The 15,329-nt window shown below is 39.4% G+C and overlaps 2 protein-coding genes across 2 annotated transcripts in view; one reads left to right on the top strand and one right to left on the bottom strand.

The window, feature by feature from the left end:
* The window catches only part of abcf1 (ATP-binding cassette, sub-family F (GCN20), member 1), a 36,079-nt gene extending 25,986 nt beyond the window's left edge, over positions 1–10,093 (top strand). Inside the window, exons 17-25 of the mRNA XM_034126201.1 lie at positions 2,911–3,023; positions 3,794–3,968; positions 4,551–4,622; positions 5,249–5,319; positions 5,397–5,429; positions 8,037–8,205; positions 8,289–8,353; positions 8,441–8,513; positions 9,737–10,093. Of these exons, the coding sequence (XP_033982092.1) occupies positions 2,911–3,023; positions 3,794–3,968; positions 4,551–4,622; positions 5,249–5,319; positions 5,397–5,429; positions 8,037–8,205; positions 8,289–8,353; positions 8,441–8,513; positions 9,737–9,903 (938 nt within the window). The 3' untranslated portion in view covers positions 9,904–10,093. The remainder of the gene's footprint in view (positions 1–2,910; positions 3,024–3,793; positions 3,969–4,550; positions 4,623–5,248; positions 5,320–5,396; positions 5,430–8,036; positions 8,206–8,288; positions 8,354–8,440; positions 8,514–9,736) is intronic.
* On the bottom strand, positions 10,085–15,016 carry mrps18b (mitochondrial ribosomal protein S18B). Its single transcript, XM_034126202.1, has 7 exons — positions 14,901–15,016; positions 13,324–13,489; positions 12,283–12,380; positions 12,136–12,204; positions 11,424–11,490; positions 11,280–11,339; positions 10,085–10,348 (listed from the first exon to the last, which is right to left on the bottom strand). The coding sequence occupies exons 1-7, from the start codon at positions 14,979–14,981 to the stop codon at positions 10,152–10,154; spliced, it is 738 nt and encodes a 245-aa protein (XP_033982093.1). The 5' UTR covers positions 14,982–15,016; the 3' UTR covers positions 10,085–10,151.
* Between the last annotated feature and the right edge of the window lie 313 nt (positions 15,017–15,329).

Genomic DNA, 15,329 nt, shown 5'->3' with positions numbered 1-15,329 from the left:
GACTCATCAGAGCACAGTGGGCTCACAGGGAGGGGCGGGGCAGGAGCTCCAACAAGCCGTGTAGGACAGAGAGTGAATACACATACTATACAGAGATGCTGTATGAGAAACCAATGTGAGTTTGGAACAATGTAAATCTATTCTAGTAGACCTCAACAATGGAATTATGATCAGTAGAAATGGCCATGACATGGGACCTTTAAAATCTCCTGTTGCTTTAAACTTCTTAATTATTGCCCTGATAGCGTAAATGGGCATTTTCAACTGTTTCAAGATTTTCTTATATCCATTTCCTAATTTGTGCAGATCAACAACTTTTCGTCGCAGATCATCACTATGTTCTCGAGTCTTTCCCATAGTGATGAATGACAAAGGCTACTTCTCAGGTCGATTATTTTCATTTCCTCGCTCCTCGGTCCTCGGTATCACCGGAAGTTGATTTGTCTGCGCCATCTTGAGTAGCGTCCCATGGCTCTTATTTCTGCCGGAGGACCGAGGAGCGATAATGGAGGAGCGATAACCGAGGAACCACCAGACCATCCTCCGGTGAAATCCTCAGACGCTCGCCCCGCCCCCTTACTGTGTATCGCTCACTGATTGGACGATGCAGCGCATGCACTGATCTGATGCTTCTTGACATGAGAGCAGAGTTTCCCAGCGGAGTGGAGAAAACACATGAACCTCACGGGAGTCAATCCTCAGTTTATACTGTGTTTTGTTTCAATTAATGCATCATTCAGTTACAAATATGTGATATATCTGAACAACAAAGTGGTCAAAAATCATTTTATACATTTATTGGAAACATTTTCATGATCACTTTTTTCGTTTTACATTTTCATTTATTGTCATTTCCATTCAGTCAGTCATTAAGTGCTATTTAAAATGTTAATGTGCTACATATCCACACAAACAAAGTGTGCAATCCAATGAATGTTAATCTAACTGGGTTTTGATAGATAACATATCTCTTTTTCTTCTCTCAATTATTTTATTTCTATTGTGCACTCTAATCAATATTAATCCAACTATTGTTCGTTTATACATTTTAAGAATGGCGTTTATCTTTTTTGAGAATGAGTTCTTATTTGATTTGATTTATTTGGGTCTACAACAGATGATACAAATGTTTGTGTCAGTAAATGTGTACTAACAGAGGCGGGGGTGTTTGTGAAAATAACGGGGACAGAGCTGCTGTCAGACGATCAGCTGTGCGGCGTCATCACAAACGGACGTCGCTTCACGTGACGCTCCGGAGGAAAGGACGTCCCATTGCTCTTAAAACTCATTTCCCTGCTTCTCGTGGTTTCCTTGTGTCTCTCCATGCTTCCCTGGTGGGAGGGACTAGTCGAAGGGAAACGACGCAAGTGAGGGACGCAAGGAATCCATTTAATCGACCTGAGAAGGAGCCATAGGGTCCTTCTCAGGTCGATTAAATGGATGAAGCGACGTCCGTTTGTGATGACGCCGCACAGCTGATCGTCTGACAGCAGCTCTGTCCCCGTTATTTTCACAAACACCCCCGCCTCTGTTAGTACACATTTACTGACACAAACATTTGTATCATCTGTTGTAGACCCAAATAAATCAAATCAAATAAGAACTCATTCTCAAAAAAGATAAACGCCATTCTTAAAATGTATAAACGAACAATAGTTGGATTAATATTGATTAGAGTGCACAATAGAAATAAAATAATTGAGAGAAGAAAAAGAGATATGTTATCTATCAAAACCCAGTTAGATTAACATTCATTGGATTGCACACTTTGTTTGTTTGGATATGTAGCACATTAACATGTTAAATAGCACTTAATGACTGACTGAATGGAAATGACAATAAATGAAAATGTAAAACGAAAAAGCGATCATGAAAATGTTTCTAATAAATAAATAAAATAAATGTTCACCACTTTGTTGTTCAGATATATCACATATTTGTAACTGAATGATGCATTAATTGAAACAGAACACAGTATGAACTGAGGATTGACTCCCGTGAGTTTCATGTGTTTTCTCCACTCCGCTGGGAAACTGCTCTCATGTCAAGAAGCATCAGATCAGTGCATGCGCTGCATCGTCCAATCAGTGAGCGATACACAGTAAGGGGGCGGGGCGAGTGTCTGAGGATTTCACCGGAGGATGGTCTGGTGGTTCCTCGGTTATCGCTCCTCCATTATCGCTCCTCGGTCCTCCGGCAGAAATAAGAGCCATGGGACGCTACTCAAGGTGGCGCAGACAAATCAACTTCCGGTGATACCGACGACCGAGGAAATGAAAATAGTCGACCTGAGAAGGACCCATAGAGAATTTTGGCCTGTGTCACCTCATATTAATACCCCAGTGAAACAGGAAGTCATGGTTGACCAATTAAGAGTTCCTAATCAAACGGGTGAATCTAAAAATTTAAGATATGACTGGAAATATACTTCAGTTAGATTTTAATCACAGGATTTTCGAGGGGTGCCAATAATTGTGGCACACATGTTTTGGAGACAAATATTTATTTAAAGTCAACATTCAATTTTTTTACTTCAGTGAAAAGGTAAGATTTTTGTGAATATTTTGAGTGAAATATCATGAGGAAAAACAATAAAGAAATATTTTGCATCTTGTTTTGCTCATTTTTACTAAAGGGGTGCCAATAATTCTGGAGGGCACTGTATATTGTGTCTATATCACTCTTTACTTATGCAATTCCCCTTTTAAAACGTAAGGGGTTCTTCTAGCTACTATTATTTATTTAGCAACTACATTACATTACATTACATGTCATTTGTTAGACGCTTTTATCCAAAGCGACTTACATATATTCAGTACTGTGGACAATCCCCACAGGAACAATTTGGGGTGAAGTGTCTCAGGGACACAACGACATGCTGACTGCAACTATTTTATATTCCTTTTTCAGTGACCTTCAAGAAGATGTATGTGCAGAAGCAGAAAGAGATGCAGAAACAGTATGACAAGCAGGAGAAGAAGCTCAAAGACCTGAAGGCTGGGGGCAAGTCCACGAAACAAGCTGTGAGTATCACTGTTCCCCCAGAGTGCAGCTTTCTAAACATGGAAGCCAAACGGCATGATTTTACAGAGAAAAACAATCTTATGACGACTGGACAAAAGCTCTGTCCCTTCAACATTCCCCCACTCTAAATTGTCATATTAGTCTGTTTGCCAGCTCATAGAGTCCTAGTGTGAACCCAGAAATGTTGAGTACTCCAAAGTTTTATGTTAGAAATGTATAATAGGGTCCCCAGCACATAGAAACTGCCGGATGATAACTTCCATATGTTGGGCAATTTGGCTATTAGCACAAGTTGAGTAAATTAGCATTAATTACCATTATAGCATATGTGGACAATAGTTCAAAAATAAAGAGTAGTTATGAGGATACAGAGTCCATTTCTGACAGTTTCAGTTTAAAAAATGTCAGTTTTTACCAGAAAGTGGCCGCATCTTTACTCTGTGGGATGATTTTAATACATTTTGGGTCGATTTTGAAGATTATGGGACGATGGATGTTTTGAATTGGAATTATGCAAATTGCCGAACATATGCAGGTTAGCATCCGGCAATTTCTATGTGCTGGGGACCCTACTATACATTACAAACATAAAACTTTGGGGTACTCAACATTTCCGGGTTCACAGTGCTGGAAACTACACTATAAGCTTTACGACTTTGGCAAACGTACAGCATAAAACTCTGGAGTTATAGGATATGGCGTCACACTTTGCCATCCTCAGTTGGCCGCAATGATTAACCCTTCTGTTCTGTCTTGTGTCTCCTCTCAGGAGAAGCAAACGAAGGAGGCGTTGACCAGGAAGCAGCAGAAGGGCAAGAAGAAGGGCGCTCAGGAGGAGGAGAGCCAGGACGCCACGGAGCTGCTGAAGAGGCCCAAAGAGTACACCGTCAAGTTCACTTTCCCCAACCCCCCGCCCCTCTCTCCACCCATCCTGGGACTTCACTGTAAGAACTGGAACTCAATGCTCACAACCAGGCTTCTCAGTGACCCTATTGGAAGAATTAGAACTCTGAATAAGGGCGATCTGCTGTAGCTTTCAAATGATTCACAGTGTGACGATCTGAACTGCATGCTGCAGTATCCCGTGTTGCGAGGTTTTCTTGTGAACTTCTGATCACCTCCCTGGGAAACATGTTTTCCAACTCCAAATTGTATCTGATGCGGCGTTGCTTATTCAGTCTCCACAGTGTCAGCTAAGGTGTAGGTTGAGCCGTCAGAACAACATTAACACGGCCCCGAGAAATATGTCTGTCCACGGCAAAGACACAGAAACCAATTTAGTAAAATAGATTTTGTTTAAGCTGCACTGTTTTTAAAGGCCTTCCTCAAATCTTTGATTTGCTTTGTGTGTTGACATGAAAAGTGAGAGCACAGTCTCTGTTCATCTTTCTTCTCTATGCATGTATACATTTATCATCTCAAAGCTTGGCTGTATATTAACGATCATTTTGAAACTTCTTCAGCCTCTTCCTTTAGATTCAGAAAGTGGTTCAACATTCTGACTCCATGCTCTTTCCTCTTTACAGGTGTTGACTTCGGCTATGAAAATAAGCCTCTCTTCAAAAATGTGGACTTTGGAATCGACATGGAGTCCAGGAGTAAGTTTCCTGCTTTATTTAACGGTTAACCTTTAAATGCTTTCTGGATCCTTGGGGATACAGTGATTTGAGTGAAATGGGTGTAATAACAGTGTAATGATGGTGTAATAAGGGTGTAATGTTGGTGTTACTTGGGTGAAATATGGTTCTAATAACATGTAATATAGGTGAAATATGGTTCTAATAACATGTAATATAGGTGAAATATGGTTCTAATAACATGTAATATAGGTGAAATAACAGTTTAACATGGGTGTAATATAGTATAATAACAGTATATTATGGGTATAATATTGGCGTTACATGGGTGTAATATTGGTGTAATAATAGTGTCATAAGTGTGTAATGTAGCAAATAGTAATCAAGTAAATATTTAAATGTGATTGCCAATTTAAGGGTTAAGAACACCAAAACATGTGAAGGACGTCTACAATACAAATAAAAAAAGTTCAGTTTGCATTTTAACATAATTAAACATGGAAGTAGGTTAGTATTTTCTTAATGTGGAGATTATGGCAGAGAAGCTAAATCTTCACCATCATAGACGAGTTAATCTTCCAGTCTCCTCTTGCTGTGGTGCGTTCAGGGTGCTGATACTTCACTTCCCTTTCTTCTGCTCCCATCAGTCTGTATAGTGGGACCCAATGGTGTGGGGAAGAGTACCCTGCTGCTGCTGCTCACTGGGAAGCTGCAGCCTGTAAGTGTAGAGACGCTGACATTAGAATATTACTGAGATATCTGTGCTCCTGAGCTAACGGATGATCTGTGTTTCAGACCAAAGGAGAGATGAGGAAGAACCATCGCTTGGTGAGTAACTTCCTGTTGATCTCTGACTCTGTAAACTGTTGGCCATCTGCTCATCAGGGTTGGGAGGGTAACTTTAAATATGTTCCGTTAATATTAATAGACAATAAGCGTCCCTCTCGATGTGGCTTTTATATTGTGATAGATACATCTATGACAATATAAAAGTAATCCAACCGGATTCATTTACGGTGATTTAGGATTACCTCAATATCAAAATTCCACGCAAAGTAAGAGAAATCAAGGGTTTTACTTTAGTGTATGATGTAAAACAACAGAACTATGTGACCTTAGAAAAGAAGAAACCAAGATATTTAGGATCAGAAATGTGTCTTGCAAAATAGTTTAGTTTACAAATGCTGTTTTAGTTTAACACATGAATTCAAATCAAACACAATATTTTAGTTTTATAAAGCAGCTGTTCACCTATTGTTGGTAAAGAAAGAATGTTTAATAAAGAGAATGAAAGTAGCCTAAATGAAAACCAAAAAGAAAACTTAGGCAGTACATCTACTTATAATATTGACCTTTTTATTTTGATCTTAAAAGGTATTGTAACATTGTAATCCTGCTAGTAATCCCCATTTTTAACGATGTAACAGTGATCCGGTTACGCCTTTTTTTTAATGTAACTGTAAGTGTGGGGAAAACTTCTGTAGCAATGGGAGTCAGGACTCAGAGAGACACGATGGGAGCTGGAGCTTTGATGGCAAACACTGACGGTTTGTTTGGAGCTTCGGCCGGAGAATTCACACGACATGTCACAGGCCACGAGTTGACCACAGGTTAGAGATGCCACAATCAATTCTGAAGAGCCCTCCTGTAGCTCCGGGTTTGAACTAGTTCAGAGTTCATTCTTCAATAGATAGACTAAACAGCTGAGGACACTGAATCACATTTGTTGTCGCTTATGGCTCGGGGTCATCTACACCCCGAGAAGGATGTGTTCCAGGTGTCCCACAACAATAACTATCTCTGACCGAGAGTTGCCCGGTCACAAACTGGTAACAACAACAATATGCTAGGGCAGCCTCTCCTTAAGGGAGATAACGGCTGATCAGGGTTGGTCATCTGCGTCAGAGGGCGAAGGAGGACATGCAGGGCAAATGATTCCCCAACAGTAAGGAAATACAGTTAGAATGTATCCTTATTACATGATCCTTTACATGCAACCCATTACTCCCCAGCCTGATGCGTCCTCTGCTCTGACCCTCTCTCATTGTGCAGACTGACTACTCTGACAGAAAGTGAACAGAAATATTTACTGTTCTAGCATTGGTTTTCATAATGTTTTTATCATTGCATCGTAATTCTCTATCCATCCCTTGGGGAAATTGATCTCTCCATTTTTGAATGAAATAAATCAAATAAACATTAGCCGTCTTTAGCTTAGCGGTGGTGATGCGCAGCCATGCAACCGTAGTGGTTCTTTTATAGCCTCACGTTAGTCATTTACTGTTCATTTACGCTACAATTATAAAAGTGGTGTTATTAAGTGGAGATCACCCTGCTGAACAACATGTGGAAGTATAATGAACTTGCAAAAGATTACAATATTCCGAAAGGCAAACAAAGTCTCCCATATTTGCAGCCTGCTAACTGAAGCAGTAATGGATAACACAGGCTCTGTTCCCCATTGTATGTACACTTTGACATTTAAAAAAAATCAAGGATGCTTAATACTTGCCGTAAATTGAAGTGTTCAGTGACGAATCATAAAGAAATTAAACGTAACTCAAAATTAAACTGCCGCTGGGGCACCAGTAAGCAGATCCTACGCAGGAGAAATGAGAAGTCCAGGCAAAAATATTCTTTTAGCATTTATTTCCGATTGATCCAATATAATAATATATATAATGGCGTATTAACCTCGCCCTGCAGCCTTTCCTGTGGCTCTCCTCGTGCTAACCCTGGTATCTGTTCATTCTGGTGTGCCAATCCCACCACCGCCCAAAACCACCTTCAAAATAAAAGCATAAAGAATTATTTTAAAGGTCCCATGTCATGGCCATTTCTACTGATCATAATTCCATTGTTGAGGTCTACTAGAATAGATTTACATTGTGCAATGTTCCAAACTCACATTGGTTTCTCATACAGCATCTCTGTATAGTATGTGTATTCACTCTCTGTCCTACACGGCTTGTTGGAGCTCCTGCCCCCCCCGCGTTCTTGGGCAGCATAGACAGGTCTTCTCTGTGTTAGAGTTTTACTCTCTCCAGGGTGTACTTTGAGGGTTTGTGACTCTGCAGACCGTTTACATGCAGAAAAAGCTACATAACACACAAGGGGACGGGTAATAACCGGAAAAGCATGACATGGGCCCTTTAACTAAAATAATTACACTAATTAATACATTTACTATAAACAAAAACAGCAAGAAAATAAATGGTTGCCCATTAAATAATATAAATCAATTTATATATTTTACTCTCTTGAACCATTTCTTTATGTCAGACTACACAGCAATTTTAGAACAAGATATTTAAAATAAATAAAAACAACACTATGGAAAAACAGAATTAATTAAAAGTGTTTTTCTGGAACCTAGTTTATGTCCTATTGAACAGTTGATGAAGAGTTGTAACCGGGGTCTCTGGTCTCCTGCAGAAAGTGGGCTTCTTCAACCAGCAGTACGCTGATCAGTTGAACATGGAGGAGACGGCCACAGAGTACCTGATGAGAAACTTCAACCTCCCCTACCAGGACGGCAGGAAGTGCCTGGGACGCTTCGGCCTGGAGAGCCACGCCCACACCATCCAGATCTCCAAACTGTCCGGTATGAACATGGACCGTCAGACAACATGTCAGCGGACAGGATGTAAATATCTTCTAACATTGTGTCTGGGTGTGTCTCCGCAGGAGGTCAGAAGGCCAGAGTAGTGTTTGCTGAGCTGTCCTGTCGGCAGCCTGATGTCCTCATCCTGGTACGTGCCTGTCAGACTTATATCCACGCTGAACCGACAGAATACCTGGATGAATTCTACGACTGACTGACCTCATTTCTCTTCTAGGATGAACCTACCAACAACTTGGATATTGAGTCCATCGATGCCTTATCAGAGGCCATCAATGAATATAAAGGAGGTGAGAAGCATGTTCTGTAAGACGCGTGTGACCATACTGGTTATTAGTGGAGAAACCAGTTAAATGGTGTGGCATGTACAAGATGGAAATAGTAGTTCTCTGGATGTAGGTCCAGAGCCCTCTACCTTAAGGCCCAGCAGGCAGCAGTGGTCTGTACTGAGGAGGGTTTAAGGTGATTGAGGGAACTTCAGGTTAACGCAGGTTTTAGTCCTACGATGGCGGTTCACTTCTTTTCGGGAGATTACCATCCTAATTTATGCTGCACACATAACCTGCTCCAGTTATGTTCCAGATAACAGCTCTCATGTCCTGCTGACCAATCAATGCTCAGTGCACGGGTTGTCGAATAATATTACTCAAATAAGAAGTTTAAGGCAATTAAATCATATTCCAGGCTCAAAACAAACCATTTGATACTGCCAAATGCAGGATGGACAACTGGCAGTAAATTGCAGACTGTGAATTTTTTTAATAATTGGACTGACTGATCATCTAGAGATGGATCTGACTATTATTACATTTGAAAGTTATGATTTTAACTTTAATATCTTATAGTCCTAATCACCTTTTTCCCCCAGCTTCCCTTCCTCTGTTCTTTCTTGCTTTTATCCAGGATTATGTGTTTAGCTCATGGATATGTAACGTTTAACTTCTCCTAACTTGTCTAATATTAAAGTTTACTCTTTATTTGTGATGCTCTGCTGTCAGGGCTATGATTGGTCATATTCTGCAAACCCCGCCTCTTTCATGTGAACCACTCTCAGCAAGGCTGAGAAATCTTGGGTTAACTTACTGAGTTTATAACCAGCGTTGTAGCACCGTTTAATGTTTATTAAGCCAGGTAACACAATAACATCCTGGGTTTGTCATACTGGGCACTGGTTGGTTCCTGTTGAGTTCAAAGGGGAGCTGGTGTTTTACAGTGTGTGGTTGAATGTGCAACAGCAAGGCAATGTTTTGTTTGAAAAGTATAAATGACCAACAATAACCGAAAGTGAAAGTTGACTCCAAACCAAAGACATTCACTCAGCAGCTGCAGAGCTGAACTAAAGGAGACTTTGGGGAAGTTCTGATTGGAAGGATTTGGTTAACTTGACTTAGTATGTCCTCAATTGAAGTTGTTTAAAAGCTTGACAATGCGAACAGACTGAAATAAAATGCTCAAAAGATCTTTAAAACATCGTCTTTCCTTCAGTACTAACAGATTTCTCCCCCCCCTGCAGCTGTGATCATCGTGAGCCACGACGCCCGGCTCATCACAGAGACTCAGTGCACCATGTGGGTGGTGGAGGACCGCTCCGTCGTCCAGATCGATGGAGACTTTGACGACTACAAGAGGGAGGTGCTGGAGTCTCTGGGAGAGACCATGGTCAACAAGGTCAACCCATGAGACCCTCGTCACATCCTCAATACACTTCATGTGGAGCATGTCCTCAGAGCGGCACGCATAATAAAACCTATCTATCCCCTTTATACTGGACTGTCACATCTTTAAGGCATGGTGGTGGAGTGTACATTTCTATAAATATCAAGGGAGGTCAAGATCTACTAAAGGAAAACAATAAAATAAAAACATTTTTCATTGTGCAATTTTTATTTTGGTGTACATGGTCCAACAGACGAACATCCACTCAACAGTCACTTCAAATAAGCCTTGTAGGTCTTCTTCACTTTGGCCACTTCCTGCTCATCAGGTGTTATTTCACTGTACCATTTATACCAGGTGTCTCCAGAGGTTAGGGACGGGGGAGGTGGTGTGCACCCCACGGCATCATGGGAGTTGGAGTAGTCCTCTCCTGAAAACTCCACATATGGAATCTGAAAGGGCAGTAGGCCTGAAAGAGAGAGCAGTGTTGAGTGCCGGCTTCTGTTATTTACAAAAACATCTCAGTTTTGAAAACCCTTCAACACATAAAGCTGTATCTTAAGTCGCCTAACCAGCTGGAAGACGTTCATGAGTGAGTGCTCCAACAGGTTTCTCCTCTCTGAATGTGTGAGGACTAAGTGCTCCCGGGTTTCAGGAGACACCTTTAATTACAATATCTATATTGGCTTAAAAACAAACACTCTGAAAATCCTGCTAAATCTGAATTACAAAGCATACTTTCCATCTCAACATGGATGGCCCCAGGGCAGCAAAAGTCATTCAAATTGCAATATAGACTAGTCAAATATCAAGCCACAGTAAGCACGATATTGGTAATGGCAAAATATGTGAAATATCTAAATTAAGTATTGTGGAGCCGAGCATACAATCTTTTTTCAACAGACTTGATGAAAAATCCTTGTTTGGTAAAGATACTCTTTTAAAAAAACCACTCTTTTCCCCCTTTAACATCAGTCAATATAGTTGCAATTAGGTCTTTTTTCAAAATGATGCAGCCCTAGATGTGCAATTCAAAATATGAAAAGTTGATTTTTCACAATTCTTTGACAGTTATCAAGAAAATTGAACAAAATAATAACTATAACAATCGCTGGTTGCAGTATTGTTAATCATTCGTTTTTAAACACTGAAGAAACTTACAGAAGCACAAGATTGGACAAAAACCTTAAATTATTTACTATGTCACCTTTTAGAGGTTATTTGCACACAAACAAGTGTGGGAGAGAAACTCCTTCTGGAGGGAACTTTGAGATTTTAGCCTTTGCAGACCATTCACATGCACAGAAACCTTTAAAGACACAATACAATGAAGAGGAAAAAAAACAGAATAGGACGTATTTACAAAGGACCCTGGGGCTGAGGGGTCTTGTGGTACGTACCGTGATCTCTCGCCGTGCCGATTGCCTGATTTAGCTTCTTCTGCTGTTTCATACACACACCTGCAGACAGTCCACAAACACAACATGAGCAGTCTGGAAGAGTAGACAGGATTCAGCAGCAACACACACTCACTGTGGACTCACCAGTGCGAGTGGCATCGTACAGCATCCCCGTCTGGGGACTGATGAACTGCTGCAGCAGCTTCACATTCTGTAAGAGAGGACAGCTAAATAAAGCTAATTCATTGTAATATCAGTGTCCCTGGGATCTCAACACAAAGTATCTCCACCAAATGTACATTATATACGCTGCATTTAAATAAATAAAAATACATTTGTATTGATGTTTGACTGTCAGATAAATCAACATAAGACATGCTTTTGGATTTTTCAGAATTTTCTAAAATAGTCAAGAAAATATTGAGAAGGTTGTTCAATAACATTAACTATCACTGGTTGCAGTACTAGTTCATTTTTTTAAATACTGAACAAACTTTACAAAAGCACAAACCAAGATGTAAAATGTTTCACTTTCTTGCTTATTTCCTTTCTTCATTTTGAAGGGAAATGTGCCAGTTCATTTGAGAGAACAATGCAGCCAGAGGCATGAGATTAGAATAAACTCATAAGGTATAATAAGGTTGTTATACATAGTACATTTATTGATATGTATTTAGCACTTTGTGTTACCTTTTGTATCTAAAAAGTGCTCAATATTTCAACAATTACATTTCCATGCAAACAGATCAGGTAAACAGCATGTAGTTGTGTAGGCAGACTCTTAGGTGTGGTGAGGGATGTATAATAGAACCCAGTGTATCTTTGTTTATGGTGCTGTAAGGAGATGCTGACCCACCTGATGGTGGACCACGATGTTTGAATCCCGACACACTGGACACGGGTTTCCAGATACCTTGTCTCCTCTCTACACAAACAGAAGCAGTGTTAGGGTGATTTACACATGTGATGCTCAGACCTAATGAAAGACGGATTATCATATTACAATGCAGGTCTTGCGTGTCTTCTGTGGTGGGATTCCCCCTTTGTGGTTCCTCCTGTAGTCGGCCCACACTGGATTGGTTCCATACCTCTCAATGTACTCTGTCATGGGGAAAATAATATTGTAACAGCAAGCACAGGTATTAGTCTGTTTGCCAGCTCATAGAGTCCTGTTGTGAACCCGGAAATGTTGAGTACCCCAAAGTGTTATGTTAGAAATGTATAGTAGGGGTCCCCAGCACATAGAAACTGCCCAGACAATAGTTCAAAACATATCTCGGCCAATTCTGACAATTTTGGAGGGGTTTTGGGGGTTATCGAGAATGCTGAATCCATTTCATTTGCTTTGACATTAAACATGTCAGTTGTAACCGGAAAGTGTTCATATTTGGACTCTCACTGGGCTGATTTTGATACATTTTGGGACTCTGGATCATTTGGATTGGTCCTTTCAATATTTTATTTGGGTTTCCGGATGAATATAGTCCAGAGATAATAAATACAATTATTCTTCTGGGTAAAATACTTACTTAAAAAAAATGCAATTTAGGAGTGATCTGATTTTAAGGCGTTTGAAAAATAGAGTGCAAAGGCAATTTCTTTTGGGAAAAATGATTGCCACAAAAAATCAAAAGGTGGCAAAGCACAAGATGAAATGGAACACAATTTGGAATGTATTGAGCTGTAAACCTAGTTATATGAAGAACTGAAGCGATCCTATGGACTGGTTTCTTCTGGCTTTTCTTTATTCTATTTTTTTTTTTTTAAAAGCTAATTCCTTGTATGTGTAATAGGTTTACACATACAAGGAATTAGCTTTTCAACAAAAGACAAATACTATATTGAAAGTGGAGAGCTGTGATAGGTAATAATAAAAGAACAGTAATAACACTGATTCTGATTAATTTATTTGTGGTGAGATGGGAATGTCCTCTCCCCTTTACTGTTGTTGTGTCCTTGTTTGTGTCTCTGGACTGTACTAAATAAACACTAAAATAATAATAAACAATGAATAAAAAGGATGTGACAGACTGCTTTTAAGTACCTTCACTCTCCAGATAGTCCCAGGGTCTGTCCTTGTAGCGGTGCAGGGTCTCAACCTGAGCAGCAGCATCATTCTGGAGAGATGCTGCCTGGCAGTAAAAGTGACTGGGGGGTGCACATGGAGAGAGGGCTCCGTATGATCTGACAGGAAGCCTCTGCAGACAGGACTGAAAGCAAGAGAAAAGCAGCTGAGCATCGTCATCATCACAACAACCCTAAGAGCTTCATCTAAATGGTTATGGATGCATGAAGCCACTGACTGCCAATGTATTTAAATCAAGACAAACATAATCCATTTAGAGACCCTATCCAGAACTCACTGCTTCATAGTGTGTTCAGGTTCTTCCTCTCTATAAGCATGAACATTGTTCACATACTGTACTTGCATATTGCAGCCTACTTGCACTACCTCAGGATATATTTTAATTAAAATGTCAAGCTACTGTTCCCATTTTTTTTTTACGTATATAGAATCAGAATCAAAATACCTTTATTCGTTCAACAGATGCGAAATGTACATTTGTTACAGCAAGTAAAGAGCCAAAGATAGCTTAATATCAATCAAGAAGCCTGCATGAAAATAATGCATGATCAAAAACTAGAAATGACACAATTTACAAAATACACAGCGAATACACAGAATACAAAGTGCACTATGTTTATATGTTCTGTAGATTGATATATTAGAGAGTATTCTATTTTAATCTGTATATTGTTTAGATACTCCTCTGAATATTATTTTGTTACTGAGGATATGTTTATATTGTTTTTTACATTTTAAATTGTTCATATTAATCTTTATTTTATTGTATTTTTAATTAATGTTGTTAATTTTGTAGATTGACTGTCCATTTGCTGCTGTGACACAATCATTTCATAAATAAAGTATCTATCTATCTGATATATGTATCATATTGTCATACGTTTCTTAGTATCTTTTGTATATTTATATTTTGTGTAAATACTTTACTCATTTCTAAAATGTTATATAGTGTTTTTGTATTATTTTCTTTGTACAACAGTTATGTTTTTGACCTCCTCTTACAACTTATTTCCTTATGTTGTTTATGTTTGCACCAACAAACACCAAAGCAAATTCCTTGTAAACGTACCGGGCAATAAACTCGATTCTGATTCAAAAGGAAAGTGTTGGTGGCAGTGCATAAGAGTGCAAACCAAACATAAACACATGGTATAAAGAACTATTGGACAAATTCGGCTGTCCTTTCGAACACCCTAGCTAAATGCATATTAAATAACCTGTCAACGCGACCTACACATGGCTATCTTGCCTGACATTAAGCTGCTTTGACAGTAATACTCTTGTTTTCAATGCAATACATGCTATTTGGCAAGGTGCAACATGTCTTTGGTTTTACAGAGAGGGTATTGTTGAGGAAATCTTATCAAACTAAATAAACGCAATTGTCATTTACAGTAGCGCTACATTGGATTACATGGTACGTTAGCTCACTGTGCGACAAACCTTTAACATATGTAAACCTTATTACAAACAGCGTAGACATATGTACATGAATCGGATGATCTGTATATCATCTGTACAGTAGATTCAAATACCTGATACTGCCGTAATGGTTGTAAAATTGAAGGCGAAAGACGGCACAGAACCTTCGCGATGCTTGTTAAGGAGGCAGCCATTTTTTTTCTGTCACAGTTCTGGGTTGTAGGTGAAAGGTGAAAGGTCAGCTATTTTGTAGTATTTTAAAGTGTAACATTTCATATTAAAATGGTATGATTCCTACGTATATTATTAATAAGTATCTGGATGTGTGTACATCCACATTCTGTCATTTTTAATTGTACTCTCTGTTGGGAATTGACAATATTATTAACATTATGAGTGACGCATGTGAGTATCAAGCATCAACCCCCAACCCCGACAGCGACAGACAGACAGACAGACAGTCGCCATTTTGAAGAAATATAATGAACTAAATATATATACAATATGATAACCAAAATCCAGCTTAATCAACAAAATTCGTT

Source organism: Trematomus bernacchii, unplaced genomic scaffold (assembly GCF_902827165.1).
Source record: "Trematomus bernacchii unplaced genomic scaffold, fTreBer1.1, whole genome shotgun sequence".
NCBI classification, from domain to species: domain Eukaryota; kingdom Metazoa; phylum Chordata; class Actinopteri; order Perciformes; family Nototheniidae; genus Trematomus; species Trematomus bernacchii.
This window is presented reverse-complemented; position numbering and strand designations above follow the sequence as displayed.